This window comes from Arvicola amphibius, chromosome 6 (assembly GCF_903992535.2).
Source record: "Arvicola amphibius chromosome 6, mArvAmp1.2, whole genome shotgun sequence".
Taxonomy (NCBI): Eukaryota; Metazoa; Chordata; class Mammalia; order Rodentia; family Cricetidae; genus Arvicola; species Arvicola amphibius.
The window spans coordinates 31499066-31511996 of record NC_052052.2 but is presented as its reverse complement, the minus strand read 5'-3'; the positions used below and the strand labels follow the sequence as shown (position 1 = coordinate 31511996).

At 50.6% G+C, this 12931-nt stretch overlaps 1 protein-coding gene across 1 annotated transcript in view; it reads left to right on the top strand.

The window, feature by feature from the left end:
- The window catches only part of Slc2a1 (solute carrier family 2 member 1), a 28797-nt gene that overhangs the window by 5230 nt on the left and 10636 nt on the right, over positions 1-12931 (top strand). Inside the window, exon 2 of the mRNA XM_038333692.1 lies at positions 6985-7080. Coding sequence (XP_038189620.1) covers positions 6985-7080 — 96 coding nt within the window. The remainder of the gene's footprint in view (positions 1-6984; positions 7081-12931) is intronic.

Genomic DNA, 12931 nt, shown 5'->3' with positions numbered 1-12931 from the left:
AGCTCCTCCAACCCCAACAGCCAGAGTATGAGATTCAAGGCCCTCTGCACTCCAGAGCCGTTAGTGTGTCGTGCCCATGGGCAGTTGCCTCTCAGTACTAGATCTTGTGAGTTAGTCTACTCTGTTGGCCCTGTCCTTGCTCCTGCCCAACTCATGTCAGTCAACTGGACCCACATCTTGCCTGACCAGGGAGGGTATCCCACCATAATGTCACTTCTCTCTCCACTAAACATTTACTTTGTAAGAGCTGACCTGTTCCTACAGCTGCCATCAGCATCTCCCAGAGTGCTGCATAGGGGGATTGCCATTCTCCCCAATACTTCTGATGATAGTGGACTGGGCCTGCTAGGTCCTGACTGTGAGCCGTGTCTAGTAAAATTCCCAGATATTTCTGGAAAATAAAATTGGATTTTAAAAAGCACAGAAGTAATGGAGCAAACCAAAGAGAACCAGAAAAGTCAAAGGACAAAAAGCATCTTTCTTCCCAGTTTCCACAATTAGCAGTTACTCCCGGTAACCCTCGAGTGCAATGTTGGTGATAGTTCACACTTCTGTGTTGTGCAACCTACCCCATTCACCAGCCCAGGGTACTTACTTCAGTGCCTGCGCGGTTAAGTCACTGGCTTACCTCTAGCAGCCCAGGGGACTTTGAGGTAAGGTCTGCCCTTTTCCTCATACAATATAATTGTACCTGGAGCTTCTGCTTTGGTTTTTCTTTTTCTAACAAGCCACTCCAGGGCTCTTCATTTCAAGCACATACAGATGTTTTGCATTCTTTCCAACAGCTGCATACTATTCCATTACAGGCATGCTTCGCTGTGACTGGGAAGCAGGGCCCCTGCACTTTTATTTTAATTCTGCTCACCACCTGATGCATTATATGATTTCTTTTTCTGCTCTGGCTGTCAACTAAAATATCAAATTGCATAGACAGGGATTTGCTTCAGTTCCTAACCGAATCCCATTCACTCAGGTAGCATGGAGAATGTGTGTTCAGGCACACTCTTCACTCTGGTGTCTAAGGAGAACCTCACGGAGAAAGGAAGCTGTAGGGGAGGGGTTTTCAGATGGCCACAAAAGTGGAAGATCTAGGACTTACGCTTGCTAAGAGTGGCAGTGACCTGTCTATGCTCACTCAGTCTTAAACAAGTTAATTTTATCAGGGCTGCAGAGATAGTTCAGCAGTTAGAAGCACTGACTACTCTTCTGGAAACCCAGTTTCAAGTCCCAGCACCCACATGGCAGCTCAAAGCTGTCTGTAACTCCAGTTCCAGGGCATCTGACACCCTCACACAGATAAACATGCAGACAAACACCAGTGAAAATAACATAAAAATAAATTAATATATTAAAAAATTAATTTTATCTCAGCTGGGTTGGTGCCAGCACAGCACTAAATACACCTTGGGAGTGTCAGCATCTTCAGGGTCCCTTTATTCACTGCAGGCTCTTACCCACAGACCAGGGAGGTGTTTGTTTGCTCCTCACAGGAAGGACAGACACCCTTTTTCAGCTACTTAAAGAGGGTGGCGTGATTTTTCCTGAAAGTCTTTGAAAATCCCGCACCATTCAGGAATTGACTTTCCATCCGGCAGCTCAAGGACCTACATTTCAGCAAAACAAATTGTCTATAGAGGGCAGGATAGTAAATACTGTTGGCTTTGTGGGCCACAAGATCTGTCTGCCTTGGCTTGCCGCAACAGCAGCTGAGTTGGCACAGAAACCATGAGCATGAGTTTTGTAAATGGTCATGGAAATTCTGATTTAATGTAACGCAACCCTACCCTTTAGAAATGTAAAGCCCATTCTTAGCTGGTAGGTGGGATCTGGTCCCTCTGCCCTGCAGTGATTGTCAGCCAACCTTGTCTTAGAGTAAACTCCAGTAAAGATGGCCAAAAGGTTCCCAGAGCTTGGCTGCTGGCTTCAGAACTAGCTGCTGGGATGGAATTTGACCTACATAGAAAGCACCAGGTAGAAACCTTGTTTCCTTCAGGAACCAGTACCGGGAAGTAGTGGGGAGAACCTGACCAGGAAGGACAGAACATGAGGCTACCAGAGTTTGTCCTGCCCCCTGTTTGAACCTTCAGAGAAGTCCCTGAACCCCAGGGTAGGAGCTTTTTTCCTCTGAGCCTGCCATTCTCTGGTAAAGTAGAAGCAATCTCTTCTAGAGCGGAAAGAGTATGTTCATGGTGGTCAAGCCAGGATGTGAGCAGCCCCTGGCAGGGTGCCTGGCACATTACTGGTGGTACTGATAAGTGCCCGGCTCCTACTCCTCCCCCTGTAAAGACCCATGTGCACCGCCTGCCTCCAGGGCCACCACAGAGTGCCCAGGAGTCAGTCATGCAAGTTTTAACACCACTAGAAGGCTTTAAGGAAACTGATTCAAGAGGAATCAGGGCCTAAGGTCACTTGAAGGTCAGCGATGTGGGATTAGAGCATCACTGTTAAGATTTGGGAGGCTTGATGAGTAAAATAGCAGGCTAGGAGTCCAGAGAACTCTAGTCCTGCCCTTAGCCTTTATGTTTGCTAAGAAACCAGGGTCCCTGTTCTCCAACCTCACCTTCCTTATCTATCAAATGATCATGGCACGTGGATGTGCAATATCTCGGGTTTTTTTCTTTTTTTTTTTAGAATACTCAGAACTTTGCTCAAATGCATTTTTAGAAAAGATATATGTATGTATACATACATATGTGATATATATACATATATATAAATAAGCAAATGAATAAAGGGGGCTGGACGTCCTCCCTGCCCCATAGGACTAAAAAGCTACAGTGGCTCGTGCTCCCACACCCAAAGACTGTAGGAAGCAGTGGAGTAAGACAGAGTGACATCTAAGCCGGGACTCTCCTCCCACAAGGAAACGCCCTGCCTCTGCCTCCTAGTGGTGATGCCACGTCCCATCCCGCCCTCTGCCAATATTGACGAAGAGTCTGCTACTGGACAAGCCAGGCTGGAAGGGCACACAGGTGGGGTGAAAAGGCCAGAGATCCAAAGCTATCCACTGTGGCCAAGCTGTTCCATCATCCCAGCTCGTGGGAATGAAGGTCCCCGAAGCTAATACTATACCACCTGCTTTCTGGGACAGGGAGGAGGGGGACATGGAAGGCCTCTTGTGTGTGGGTGCCTGAGCTCAGATGAACTGGGAGCCCATGGAGCACCTAAGGGATCTGAACTCTCCTCAGAGGGCTTGGGAAGGGCGTCAGCCATTTCCACTTCTCAGAGCTCTGATGTTCCAGCATACATAAGGTGTCATTCTGATGAAAGATACAAACAGTAAGTTGAGAAGTGGGTCTTTATGGATGTTCTTCACTCCTTCCCACCCCTGGCATTATTCTGCTGCAGGGGCAGCAAAGCCAGGTTTCCTTCTCGGGGTCTGCAGTTGCTGGCAGATGAGTGTGTTAGGCTAGAGGCTGTGGAGCACACACCAAGGGTGTGCTAAAAGATCCTCCTTCTCAGGTGCAGTTTGCAGCCCTCCCTAAGGCACAACCACCACAGGCTGGTAAAGATAAGCACAAGCTGAGTGAGTTGGTTTCAATCTCATCTGCAAGCTAATGGGAGCAGATGGACAATGGTGGCCCCTGAGGGTGGCTTCCTATTCTGGCTTCATTAAGCAAACTCTTGTTGATTGAGATTTCCCAGGCCCTAGAAAATTAAGGCTCAGAAGTAGGGCTTGCCTCAAATCCTAACAAGGTAAAAATTGATGTGGTAGACTGTATCTAAACCTTATTCCCCTTAATTCTAAGTCGGCAGTGATCAAACAGGGTGTGGAATGTGAGGGGGGGACCTGGGGCAGGTGGCAGATCTCGGGGCCATGTGCCTACCAAGGGAGAGACGTTCCATTCCTCCCCTTTAGCTTGTACTGAGCCTTGCTAAACACTCAATTTCTTAACCTGGCCATATCAGCCACCCCGGTGTCTAACTCGGCACGTACTGTGCTGTCCACCTGGAATGTAGTCCTGCTGCTCACTGCCTTCCTACTTGGCAGACTGGGTGCTTGCCCTTCAAGCTGATTCCAATGTCACCTACTGGGAATTGAGTTTTGACTGCCCACAGGGCAAACTAGAAGTGTGTCTTCCAGAGCCTCCTCAATTCCTCAAGCACCTCTACTGAAATCTAGATGCCTTGGATGGTCATCGGGTCTGCCTCCCCGCCACAGGAGCTCACTAGCTCTCTTAGCCGTCTCCTTGGCCTCAGGCATGGGCCTCCTGGGTCCTGAGCCCCAGGTCTTGCACATGGCAACTGGACCTGTTCACCGAGTGTTTAAAGTTCTAACAAGGCAGCCTGCCTAGGTAGATGTAACCCCATACTTGGTGGGCAGGTCTTCTACAGTGGAGTTAGACCTTGGCCTGCCAGTGGCAGAGTCAGTCCCTTAGGAAGGGGTTTGTCTTTGTTCCCCAGCAGCTTCCCACCCCTCCCCGCCAATCCCCCATCACTCCCACCCTCGCCTGTTGAATAGGACCTTAAGGAGGACACGCCTAAGGATTTCTGTCATCAGAGCCAGACATACTATAAACAGGCCCGCTGTCACAGTGCGCACCTCACCTATCCCATTGCAGCAGCCGCTACTCATGTTCTACCTGCGTAATTGTTGAAATATGATAATAAAATACTTTGTTATAAGTAATGTGAAATCTTGAGCTCATAAAAATTTATGTAGGTGAATTCAGTCACAATGTTCAGAATTCAAGAACCTGCACAAGGGTCTAAAATGAAGTATCATTTTTGCCTTACCTCTGGCCAGCCACCCAGGACCCCCGGTGATCATTATTATCTAGCCTAAGCTAGCCCTGAACTCAGATCTTCTGGCCTCTGTTTCCCAAGTGCTGGGATTAAAGATGCGGACCACCATTCTCAACCTTTATTATCCTTTATATACATGCATTTAAAAGTGGTTATTCATATTCCTCCAATTTTTTTCATATCATGGGTGACATTCAATATGAATGCTGCTGTAATGTATGTATAATGTAAGCTGGCTTACACTTATAATAATTGTGATTTGGAGACTGTCCCAAACCAATACATCTTTAATATTCCATTATATGGGGGCTGGGAAGATGGCTCAGTGATAAGCACTGGCTGCTGTCCCAGAGAACCCAGGTTCAATTCCCAGCACCCACATGGCAGTTCACAACTGTCTGGAACTCCAGATCTGATACCCTCATATAGACAAAAACACCAATGCCCATGAAATAAAAACAAATAATAAAAATTCCATTATATTGCTATGCCATGGCTTACTAAACCATCGGTGTGTTCTAATTTTATTTCTGTTCTAGTGTGTATTAGAAAAATGAACATTTGCATACCTTAAGTATTACACCTGAGAACAGCCTGAGCATGTCCCTCACAGACTGCCCGCCTGGCACATGATGGGACCCAGCTGTCACCACTGAGCCCTGCCGCTGATGTTTACCACAGCCTCTTGAGTCCCAGTGGTCACCTGATGACCCTTGGCTTGGCTGTCATGTGCTCACTGCCCACTCAACCAGAAGCCGTGGGTCTGCAAGCTCCCTAGAGAGCTGGGAGGCAGGAGCTTTGAAGACCCAGCCTTTCGCTTTGGTCCCACAGTTGGGGATTGAAGGGAAGCCGCAAAGGATGAGTTTGCAAGGTCAGCCAAGGAGAAACAGACAGACGGGCCATTAGAGGACAGATCCCAATATTCTGTTGTGCGTGCTACGGCAGACACAGACCTTCCCCTTTCTCAGCCTCTGATGTGACAACTGTCGCTTTGGCAATCCTTGTCCTGCGGGCTTCTGGAAAATGAGAAGACCTAGGAACATGTCTGCTTAACAGCTACGCCCAGCTCTATCTAACAATCTAGAAGTCAGCGCTGCTTCTCGGTACTGTGGGGAAACAGGCCCAGAGTCCCAGACAAGCCAAGGTCTGGCTCAGATGATCCTCCACTGTCCTGGAGTCTCACATGACTCAGAATCCCAGGATTCTCCTGGACCTGCAGTGCCCAGCCCAGTCTAGTGCAGGGGTTCTACATCTTCAGACTCCTGTCTATTTTCTTTTTTGGCATGTCTCCCCAGCTCTGTTTTCCCACACCCAGTGAAAGGCCTGCCTCGTTTGAAAAGCTGGAAGGAGTCCCTTTTGTCTACCTAGGTGGACACTCACTGGCCTTTCACCTCTGTAAGCAGGCCCTTTCACCTGCTGGCCTCTCCCCTACCTGCTGCCTCCAACCCTGTGCTCCTTAGGATTCAGCGCTTAGTCACCTCGGGTCATGGACTATTTGAATTGCATTTCTGGCTGGTGTTTTACCTGGGCACAAGTGACTCTGAAAGCTTATGGTTTGGGGGTGAGGAGCACTGAATCGCATCTCCTGGGCCCTGAGTTTCAACCCTGATCCTGCTGAAGACCCCTGAGTAGACTGGAACTTTGGTTTCCTGCTCTGAGATTCCAGAGCTTTGCTTCTGGCCCCGGAAGGGTGGGAAGGGCAGCGTCCTGTCTCTAATGCTGAACAATGTGATTGTTCCCATTTTGCAGATAGGCACATAAAAGGTAGGGATGCAGTGTGGGGCAGGGAGGTCCAGCCTTCTGTAGTTGCCATGGGCTAGACCATTGCCCTTGGCTTCAGATCCAGAGCCGTTCTTCCCCATCTGCACTGTTCCTTTCATTTAGTTTGGCCTCCCTGGCACAAGAGGGAAGGTTGGTTCCTGGTCCTCCCAGAGTCTGGAGCCACCTGAAGTGCAGACATCACTCTACCTGGAGAATGAGACCTGGAAAACTCAAGGCCTCTCTCGAACTGTGTAGAGAAGACCCTGATTGCTCTGTCCTCCGAGAAAAGTCTAGAAGTCAGCTCAGCAGGTTTGGGCACCCGAGGCCAGGAAGTAGCCAAGTTTCCTGGGAGAAGGATAGGTGTGTTGCCAGGAGTTAGGCGAGTCATCTGAACATGTGACCCTGCCAGCATTGGCTTGGCTCTGTAGTACTCAGGGCCCAGACATGTCTGTAACGCTGTGATTTCTTCCTCTGCAGAAGGTGACTGGCCGCCTCATGCTGGCCGTGGGAGGGGCAGTGCTCGGATCCCTGCAGTTCGGCTACAACACTGGCGTGATCAATGCCCCCCAGAAGGTAAGTGCTACACCATCCCAGCCACACATACCACCACCACCACCCATGCTCCCACCCGCATACTCATGGTACCTCCTGGGTGTCTGCCATTAACATCAGCTGGAATTCTAGGATCTTGGTAGGTCACCTAGCACAGACATTTACCATGATCAGTGTAGCAGGCCTCCTTTACATGGTTGTGGGGCTCCTGAGAGCGCCACACCTGCCGCAGGGCAGGTCTGGGGGACATGGTCAGAGTAGAGGAACCTTCCCCAGTGCCACCGAGGTGGACAGACAGAGCCAGTGTGCAGAGCTGCCCTATTGTGCGGGTTTTACGTCCTTACAGCACAGCCCATTTCCAGATTGAAACGCCTTCCTCTTCTGGAGTTTCCATGTTAATTTAAGCAAGCATGGCTGATTGCCCTGAGGCACCGCAGGAGCTAGAGGCCTGGCTTCTTTCTCCCCATTGCACATTGCACATCCCAAATCTGCCCCCACTTGCTCTCTGGGAGTCTAGACTGGAGAGGACTCCGGCAGTCGCCTCCTTGTTCTGGGAGAAGGGGGGAAAGAGAGGGTAGGAACAGAAATGGAGGCTGCGCAGTCGTCCCCTCTACACTGGGCCCTTTGCGTGTGTTTATAATGTTGGGTGCTGGTTTCTATTTTATAGACACCGGGGCTGATGAAATGACCCATGGGCCCAAGGTCACATGCTAGTGAATGGTGGCGTCTGAAGCCAAACTCTTTGTTTCCATAGCCTCGGGCTACCTTCCTGACCCAGCACTCTCTTGCCGGTTTAACAATCCACACTTTCACAGGGATCGGGAAATGGAAGTAGCCCTCCCGTCAGGACCGTGCTCACTAGCCAGACTGATGAGGCTAGACAGTGAGTGCAGTTAACCCCGGGACCAGAGCCCCAGCGAAAGCACCAGACTGTGTGAAATTAGACCTGGGCTTCTTCCAAGTAGGCGGGGCTTGGCTACAGGGGCCACGCCTGATGCTGGTCACTGGAAGGCTTGGCTGCTGACTCATGCTGAGCTGCAGCAGCCCTCCTGGGATTTTTCCGGGATCTGTCATGGCGACCGCGAGCCCATGCTTTTACTGAGTGCATAGAGAGCTCCCACCAAGGTGTGTGCTTTGGAGCGGGCTCTTTCCGGGAATCTGAGCAGACGGAAAGCCTGTGAGACAAGATAGGAGGAAGTAGGAAGAGAAGTTTGCACATCGAGGTTCCCTACACACCCCCAGATTCTGAAGTAATTGGTGTGGGATGCTGAGGAAGCGCCTTCACTGTTTCCAGCGGGTAGCTGGAGTTGGGAAGTACTGGGTTAAGCAATGTCTTAACTGTGGTTACAGTGAGTTGGTGACATAACTGGGATACAGGAGTTTTTCCCAGCACAGACGGGGTGGAGTGAGCAGGGGAGGGGCAGTGAGATGATGGGATGCACAGAGCACAGAGCGCTACGTCCGTGAAGAGTGAGTATTTCGGCATCTCAGGACGGTGGGCTGGGGGAGAAGAGAATTTGGGTTCACGGCAAGTCAGAACTGGACGACTGTAGTCCTTGCACGAATGACTTGGACCTGCAGCATAGCCAGCCCCCATCTTGGCATGGCACAGCCATGTGGACAGGTGGAGGATATCATGGACCTTTGAGCCCGTGGCGGAGGACAGGCCTGATCAGATCTGCGTCTTTGGAGATATTTGGGCACCTGGAATTGAATAGATCTGAAAGTGAAAAGTGAGCCGGGGTTAGAAACACTCAGACTAGTGGAGTAAGAACAACTGCCGGGTGCTGGAGAGATGGGTCAATGTAAAAGGTGCCGGCCACCAGGCCTGACCACCTGAGCTTGGTCCCCGCACCCATGTGGTAGAAGAAGAGGACAGATTCCTACAAGTTGTCCTTTGATCACCATGTGTCAGAGTACACACATGCCCTCCCCATACAAATGTCACTTGTTTTTCTTAATCTGGAAAGGAGAGATAGACAGGATTTAGTCAATCAGTTCAGTATGAGAACATGAGGGAGTGCGGTTCAAGAATGGCTTTTGTATTTTTGGTTCAGGGGAGGAGTTAGTAGGGGTGAGGTGGCAGGAATTGGTTTGTCTGCCTTTGGAGATGTGCAGAGGTGCTCATCCATTTGACCTGGCTTCTTGAACACAAAGACTGGAGAGTGATTGAGCGAGAGTCACTGCTATCCAGATGGGAATGGGGGAGGATCTCTGAAGTATGAGCAAGTGTTTAGCTCATTCCCAGTGGCAGATGGAGAGGACTCTAGGGAGAGGAGCTGACATCTAAAGCCAGGTGGGCATGCAGGGTGGTGCCCACCTAGAATATTCGAGAAGTGGAGGCAGGCGGCTCAAGAGACTTGAGGATACTTGATAGAGAAAAAAGGTCGGAGTGACTGGAGGCTTGACATAGATTGGTGTTTGTGCTGGGATTTTTTGTTCTTATTCCAGATTTCTTTATAAACACGATGTAAGGCATCAGTAGAGGAGAGGGAAAGACTAAGGTAAGTGCAGGGAGCCTGTAGGAGGCAGCTGTTGGGCAGGAAGGAGTCTAGGAGACTGCTCTTGGCAAGGAGGAACAAGATACTCTGAAAATGTGAGCAAAGCTGGAATGAGTTTGTCTGCCTTGGAGGCTTCCTAGCGAGTGAGGAACAGTCAAAGGCCAGTGCCGGAGTGGAGATGGCATGGCGTCAGAGGATAGGTGCATGAAGAGAGGACCCAAGTGTGGCTCGGCCAGCATGTAGCACACACAGTGGCCACCATGCTTGAGTAAGACCGGATCCATTGCCCAAGGAAGGCACGGTGATTCAGTTCTGCTAGCACTGGCGTGCAGCAAGGACTTACCCAGAATGCACTCTGCAGCAAGGAGATATGGCGCTGACACCACAGAACACATTCTGGTTTCAAAAGTCATCCCATCTCAAGGGATGAGGAGACCCTTTAGGAAAGGGGGAGTGTGGGGATCTGTAAGGAGTAGGCTCCAGGACCCTCCTGATGGAATAGTACAGTGCTGCACAAATCTGTGTACATTGTTCCTCTCGCTCACTCACCCCTTGCTTACCTGCATCTGAGGCCACACAAATGTCGGTATTTATTTGCTGTACTTCCATATTGTTGAGGGACTAACGACAAAACAGTCTGTCCATGGTCAGCAGAGATGCAGTTTTTCTTACAAATATTTATGTTCCCCAGCTGGTCGAATACAGAGATTTCAAAAGAAGAGGAGAGGTTAGGGGAGGGGCGGCGGCAGAAGGGCTTTATGAAGGATTTGGCACTCATAGCAAGGAGGGCCAGATGCCCAGACGAAAAGTGTGCAGGACTTGGTCACGGGAAAGGGCTCCCCTGATGTGGAATCTGTCCACCTGCACTGGCACTCCAGCTTCCCAGGTCTGTTCCAAGTGCTTCTCTTAGGAGCGAGGCTGGGTGGCCATGCTCTCAAAGCTTTGCCCACAGTGAATAGACATTACTCCACTCATCGCCAGGAGTTTGTTCTTTGCCATAAAACAGGCCTGAAAGGCTCCTACCCGGAAGTAGTAATTAATCGTGATATTATCTTAAGTGTTTATACAGCACTTGCCCTCAAATTAACTCCTCTCCCTGTACCTTCTAAGCCTGGCAGGCAAGACTGTCTTCCTTTTTGTGGGTGAGGAAACCAAGGCTGGGGAAAGGCACCTGGTGAGTCAAAGGCTGAGCTGGGGTACAGTGGGATTGGTGGGGGTGGGCTCCAGTCCAGTTCCTTTAAAATGGGGTGAAAAGGTGTGGCTGACCTACACAGTGCCTCTCTCCCGTCTGAGAGGACAAGACCCAGCATATCCAAGAAAGAGGCTCCATTGAACCCAGAGAGACTGTAGGGAGGGACCTGATGTCAGCTCAGGCCTTCTTGTTTGGCAAGGGAGGATCCTGGTCTGCAGAGGAAGTGAGTGAGCCTTGCCTGAAGTGACCTGGCTTTACCAGTGAAAGAACTGAGCTAGACCTGCTTCCCAGCTCCAGCCCAGTGCCCCGTGGCTGAACTGACTCCTCTCTAGAGACACAAGCTATGGCCTTTCTCCTATCGCCACAGACCTGACCGCTGCCTTAGTCTCCTGTGTGTGTTCTAAGTGCTTTAGAAATGCTCATTGGGTTGTTCTCATCAGAACCTCATCAGGTAGGCACCATAACCTCCATTTTCTGAGAAAGGAGTGTAGAGGTTTGAAGAGGCTACACCAAGGACACACCATAAGCACAGAGTCTGGGTCCGTTGTGTGTTCAACCTCTTGAGAGACAGGTGCTGAGAAAGGGTGGCATCTAGATATTCTCTCTCTTCCCCTCTCCTCCCTCCCTCCCTCCCCCTGTCCCTACGTGACTGGCCTTGAACTCACACAGATCCCCTGCCCCTGCCTCTGCCTCTGGACCCTTCCTCACCCTTGTCACACTTCTAGCCCACTGTGCTGTGAGCTCAGAGCCGAGTCAAGTTCAGTCATGCACAGACAACTCAAGAACTTCCCACAGAACTGTTGCACAATCCCTCACGCCCTCACACTGCCACAGCCCCGTCATTGTGAGCCCCCTCAGTTCCCCATGCCCAGTGACACATGGATCAGACCACGTTTGTTCTACATCACAGCACCTTCTGGTCAGCTGTCCAAGGACAGTGGTAGAGACGTGGACGGACACAGAGGAGCAGAGGTGGCAGTTAGCCCTAACTATTTTCTCAACCTCAGCACCATGGGTACTGTGTACCGGATAGTTCTTCAGTATTTATTGTGATGGGCTGTCCTGTCTGTATTCAGTAGGATGCCAGCAGGCATTGTAGACATGACAGATGTTCTCTAAGGAGCAGATTACTCTTGTTTGAAAACAGCTTTCATGGAAGGAAGGAGTGGCCAGGGGACTTCCCAGAGGGGAATTGCATTCCCTGAAAGGTGATCAAATGGAAGGGAAAGAGCATTTTGAGATGTGGGGTCACTGTCTGCCCAGAAAGGATATGAGTCATGGTGCTGGTGAAGAGACACTTCATCCTGAGGCCTGAGAGGGCTCTGCTTGCTGTGACTGCCACAGTGAGGTGAAGTTTGTCTACGTGGGAAGCTCCTGCAGGCTGTGGAGCAGGGAAGGGACCCTTGCCAGGGCAGAGGTAGAGGCCTGTCCTTGCCGAGGAGGAAGGCCAGCTCTGGATCCTCTCAAGCAGCCTGGGTGGTCTGAGTCTGCTTCTAGCTTTAGCCTGAACCTCTTCCTCCTTGGTTTCAAAGAGGGGCCCCTGGGGATACAGTGGGTGGGACTATCCAGACCCACCTGGAACATCTGGCCCCAGGTTCACTACTGACCCTCGGGTGTAGCTGCATTGTTACCGAGACAAGCCCTGGGAGGGGAGAAGAGATGCAGGAGCCTGCGTTCTGGGAAAGAAAAGAGGCTGGGCATAGGGGTGAAGGCCAGGCCAAGGGACTGAGCTGGACAACCTGACCCCTTTTTCCTTGTAAGAGGAATGGGAAGGCTGGGCCATATACCCTTCGATCCCACAGAAAGTAAAGGAAAGAGAGCTGAGGGGGTAGTTGCTGGGATGTGGGAAAAGATTCAGGCCTGAAAGTAGAATATCCAACCGGTGGGTATTGAGAGCAGCCAGAGATTCCCAAATAGACCTGCAGCAGTCTAGAATCCTGGTCAGGTCAGCAGGATGGCCAAGCTAGCCAGCACACCGTTGTATGTAGCCTGTGAGCCAAAATGGGTCTCAAACTTTGAAAGGATTGAAGAAAGTGACGGCTGTTTGTGGCTTCAGGCTTACTTTTTAGCAAGCTCCCCATACCAAGGAACTCCCACTCTTAAGGTGGGGAGCCTCTTGCTCAGAAACCTAGGAACTCGGGACTTCAGCCCTCTAGGGTTCCTGAGTCAGACCCTTGGG